Source organism: Eufriesea mexicana, unplaced genomic scaffold, assembly GCF_001483705.2.
Source record: "Eufriesea mexicana isolate 0111107269 unplaced genomic scaffold, ASM148370v2 scaffold36442, whole genome shotgun sequence".
Taxonomy (NCBI): domain Eukaryota; kingdom Metazoa; phylum Arthropoda; class Insecta; order Hymenoptera; family Apidae; genus Eufriesea; species Eufriesea mexicana.
In genome coordinates this window covers 141562-146792 of record NW_016942804.1, presented here as the reverse complement: position 1 = coordinate 146792, position 5231 = coordinate 141562, and the positions used below count along the sequence as shown (strand labels likewise).

The 5231-nt window shown below is 30.4% G+C and overlaps 2 protein-coding genes across 2 annotated transcripts in view; one reads left to right on the top strand and one right to left on the bottom strand.

The window, feature by feature from the left end:
* Window positions 1-5056, top strand: part of LOC108554587 (uncharacterized) — an 11462-nt gene extending 6406 nt beyond the window's left edge. The window contains exon 11 of the mRNA XM_083287413.1: window positions 4941-5056. The gene's annotated coding sequence lies outside the window, so the exon portion shown is untranslated. The remainder of the gene's footprint in view (window positions 1-4940) is intronic.
* LOC108554586 (protein FAM13B) overlaps window positions 914-5231 on the bottom strand; it is a 9943-nt gene continuing 5625 nt past the window's right edge. The window contains 8 exon segments of the mRNA XM_017909918.1: window positions 914-1383; window positions 1459-1706; window positions 1798-2451; window positions 2521-2721; window positions 2815-3045; window positions 3144-3211; window positions 3214-3251; window positions 3375-3545. Coding sequence (XP_017765407.1) covers window positions 1170-1383; window positions 1459-1706; window positions 1798-2451; window positions 2521-2721; window positions 2815-3045; window positions 3144-3211; window positions 3214-3251; window positions 3375-3545 — 1825 coding nt within the window. The 3' untranslated portion in view covers window positions 914-1169.

The following is a 5231-nucleotide window of genomic DNA, read 5'->3' as shown; positions in this document are numbered from 1 at the left end:
CTTTTTAACCCTTTTTTTTTTTTTTTTTTTTTTTTTTTTTTTATTTTTTATTTTAATAGTTTACTTTTGTATTTTATCTATTGATTTATAGCAAGATGCGCATAATAATTTTTCAAGCAATAGATCGTCTCATTCTTTCTTCTGTCTCTTTGGTATTTTATATATTTGTCATTTAATTAAACATAAAGAAATATATGAGCATGGAATAATATGAAAGAACAATGCATTTTTATTATAATGTAATATATATAATGTACGATAAAAAGTAAGTTTTTTAAATTTCTATTAAACAGTGACAAAATTTAAAATGACACTAGTAAAAATAAGTACAAAATTTTCAATGAATCAGTGGCCTTTTTCTTTCCAATAATTGTTACGTGATGTTCTTATCCGTATAAATAGGCAAAGTTTACAATAATCATGCAATAAGCACTTCTTTACTATATTGAAACTGACATGAAGTATTTGAAGAAAATTGAGTGCAAATCGACAGATTGTTTATAACGTGGTAGCCACTGTTACTTTCTAACTATTAATATTTAAAGTTCAAATTACTAACTTGGTATTAATTTTATTATTTATTATCGTATGATATCACTTTATAATATGCACTTCAGTGAGTCATTGAAATAACGAAAGTTGCATCAAAACAATCTAGTTAGTTACAATAACTAAAATATTTTCAAATATGTTAAAAATATTTCATATAAATAAAACATGTGCAATAATTATCTCTGTTGAAGTTAAAAGGAAATTAATTTGCCAGTAAACTAAATTTAGTAACATCTGTATAAGTAGCTTTGAATAAAATTTTACAAACATATTCTGTATCAGCTTAATGTTTTGATTTGAAACAGATAGTTAATCAATTAAAATTAATACATATAAAAAATATTACAACCAGAGACAACCACTCAATACTTCTCTTAAAATATTTTGATTTCTGAATAAATTCAAATCATGATACATACTACTGCCTGATTTTAGTAACTTCCATTTTCTTTAATGCTTCCTGTTGACATTTCTATTGCACAATAACATTATTAATAACTGTATCAAGTTTCGATTGTATAATAATCACTGCACACTCTTCGGATGTTTCGTAATGTTTGAAGTTTTTTTGTTGTTGGATGTATGTAGATTTTTCAAGGCATCCATTAAATACTGCGTCAAGCATTTTTAGCTACAAGAGCATCAATCAGTCGAAGCTTTGCTTTGGCTTGCTTATATGATTCGTAAACAGTTGTAACTTGAGGACCACGATCTTCTCTTTGCATTCTACGGCCAGCACGAGCTTCAAACTGCGCTTCTAACTCTTTCAAAGCCCGTCGTAGACGTTTTTTCTCTTCTCTGGTTAATTTCTGCTGCACCAATAATTCTTCTCTGATATAAAATTAAGTATTTAGTTAATATCTTTACAAGAAATGGATTTTAGTAAATGACATAATACAAACTCACTGTGGGAGTGCATGAAGACTTTCGTTATTACTACGACTTCCTTCGCTACTGCTGTGTTGACTATCACTATCAGTTGGTAATTGATCTACCGAATCTATACAATCTAAAATACCTCTATGTGACATATCAGGTTCACTAGCTCTCCTTTCTGTATCAGATGGATTATTAGGTAAATTGGACGATGTAAAATCCATTGCTTCATGCTCCAAAATAGTAGCTAATTCTGAAATACTATCTTTATTTTTGCTCTGTAAGAGAAATGTTTAAAAACAGTTTACAAATTTATACAATATTTCATTATTAAATTGATTAAATTTAAAATACTCTAATATTACTTACCACACCTGCTCTAATAAGTAATCTTTTTAAAGTTCTATATTTATCATACAAAGGTCGCACGACAGTTCTATCTTCTTTAGAAACTGGTCTTCCAAAAGTATTTTCAATATGAAGCAAAGCTTTTTGGACAGCAGTTTTTTCATCTATTAGTTGTTCATATGATAGTTCTTCCATATTCTCTGATCTGTTATATTTTAATCTTTTTTCACTTAATTTCTTTTCTATTTCTTTTATCATTTCTTCCATTGATACTGTCCTAGACTTTTCTTGACTGTTATTGTTATTTGTTGGGCTGCCACTAGTTATTCTTGTTCTGTTATTTGAATTAGCTAATAAAGCGCTAACTGGGTCTTCCTTTAATAGCTTATGTTCCTTCCGTAATTTACTTAATTCTGTACATAATCGTTTGATATCCCTGTTACTCATTTTATCAGAATGACTTGGACGATAACCAAAATTTTCTTCAAATTCGTCTTCATATTTTTTTATTTTCTTTTTCAAGCCATTTATATGCTTTGTTAAATTTTTTAAACCAAGTTCTGCAATATTCGGCGCATTAGGCTGCATTTCATTCTCAGAGTAAAAACGTCTAGGTAATAACAGAGAATTTCGTGGAGAAAGCATAGCTTCTACTCGCGCATCGGCAGCTTCGACCTAAATATGCACTGATATGTAATATTGCCATTAAATGATATTTTAATTTAATATTTTAATATTATTTACATTTTCTTGTCGTTGAAAAGTCCAATTAGTTAAACTGGGATTATTTACATCTTCATGACTAACTGTCGGCGGACGAGCCGGTGATGGTGATCGGCTCGGTCCACTGCTCAACATTTCTAAAAAACTTTGAGCTGGAGATCCATTACGACTATTAGGACTCGATGATACATTATAAATGTTATCGGTTTCTTCTTCGTTTTCCTAACAAAAGAATTTTAGTTGCAATTTATATTTATATATATATGTTTTACATTTCTTATCTCGTCTAGTCAAATGAACGAATGGAAATTTTACCTTACTAGAATTCTCTGCGTCTGCAACTTTGTGCACCCTTCTTCTTCGTGCTTGTCTTCGTCCTCTTGGGGTAATACTTCGACTGAACCGTTCACTGCTTCTCAATTTTTCAGCATCACATTCAAATTTTTCTGTTTCCGAAACTATTTCGCATGGTGATGAAATCGGTGGCGTTTTCTTGGATACAGAAGAAACGTTTGTTCTTTCATGTAAGGGAAGACTTCCACATCTCTGTAAACAATGCATCTCATAAACAAATATTTAAGTGAACGTTATTTCACATTCATTATATGCTTAGACACATCACATTATATGCTTAGACGACTTACCACACCATGACCCATGTCTTGTCCAAGCTGAGATAAAATATGCAAATGTTTTTCGCTGTTAAAATCTTTTCAGCAGGACTTTCAAGAACACGCTCCTCGCTGCTACTTCTAAAAGTAGTTCAATTTGTGAAAAAAAGAGATAAGAAAACTCAGAACTACGTTCTGTAACTAATCCTTTAAAAATATTAGTTAGGTTAGTTAAGAGATACTCTTTTCATTGATTTTTCATACCTTATCAGTTTCCGTTCTTGACAACAAGATTCGTGACGTTCTTTACGTTTACGCGGTTTCAGCGCGCAAAGCAATGATGCGCTTTCAAAATCTTTTGACTCGTCCTTTGAGTCCTTACAAATTTTACAGTCACTTACGGGGATTACGCCGTTCACCACGTTATCACGAATGCTGAAAACAAGCGAAACGATAAAATTAGATATTTCTCTTAATATGTTATCTTCTGTAACTATATTTCTATAGGGTCATCATTGATATAAAAATTTGGAAAATATTCTAAAAATCATAATACAAATATAAGCTCATTATTCTATGTTCTGTAATGAAACATATTTTATACAACAGTAGAAAAGAAACTGCAGAGTATAAATACTTTTGCAATGAGTCACCGATTTTTACACTAACGTATCCTATTCCTTTCCACAAGAGCGATCTTACTGGCATGATGGTGCTTATTTGAATTCTCCTCCGAAACGAAAGGGACAAAGGTAAACTTAATGTAATAACATAAATGTCCTTAGTTAAATTAAAGTTCCATTAATTGATATTTCGCATTGTTTTTTTGTTGTATATGTTATACATTCCTGTTTTTACACATATTATTTTATTCTTCATTCTTACTGCAAATGATTGGAAAATGCCATTGTCACGCTGTTGACCGGTTTGATCAAAATTTGTAAATCATTAATTAAATCAAAGCAACATTGATTAATAATAATTCGATTGAGAAATGATATATCAAAAAACTAAAACAAAAATTCATTACGTTGTTATGTTAAAAATATTAATTAAGCGATAAAGTGTTAAAAATCAACGTATTACGTTATTGTGAATATAATTATAAAATATTAAGACGTAAATTCAAAGAAATTATAAATTGCGCTTTCAGCAAAAGAAAAGGAGTATTCTCAAGTGATTGATTAACTTCAGCATCATATCGTAATAATGTAACGTTATTTTCGTTACAGATATAAAAAAAGCGCAAGCCATTAAGTTTTGTAATTATCAAATGATAAATATTTTATATATCCTAATTCCGAACAGGCAAAAAAAAATAAATAAAGAGGTTAACAGAATTAATAAACAATTAAAAATAATTTTACTAACTAGCAAAGAAATATATCCTAGAAGCTAAATCATCTTAAATTAAGCTGGGCTACTTCATCGATTAGCAATTGGGTCGGTACATAACGTAGAATTAACAAATTAAAATGAACGAATTAAAAGACTCTACAAGTACATAAAAATTTTTCTAACCTTGGAAACAATCAATATCCTTCATCGTATTTGCCGTAAAATTAAAAAGACTATTGTATTTCTATGGATGCTTTTAGCAGATTTTAATAAACTCCAAGATCTCATATTGCGGAGAGTATTACGTAATACATCGCATATTCCTATTTTCAAGCTTCTTCAAATCAAATTACTTTTGTGTTAATATCACGCATGATTCAATCTTGCATAGTTTACTACAGTAAAGATTCCGAAGAATTTACTTCTGTACTTTAATATTTTTGTGATACTTGGATTTTTGACTAATCGTAATCTGTGTATATTTATTTTTAGTCAAGGATTCTCGTCAAAAGGTAGTTTGACTGCGAAAAATATGAAAAGAGACGAACCATCGAGAGAGACGACGAATGGAAGAAGAATTGATCTTGCGTGCTCATTCGCTATATCAAAGAGAAACGTGCTATAAACTTACTGTACGCGTATCCCTTTTGCTGTAGCGATCATTCATGTAATCACGAACACCAACTTTCTTTTCCAATGGCGGACCACCGGCGCGAAGACGAGTCTTTCGGTGATTCGATGGAACATTTATGGTCGTCTGCTTATAGAACTAGACTAGAGAGC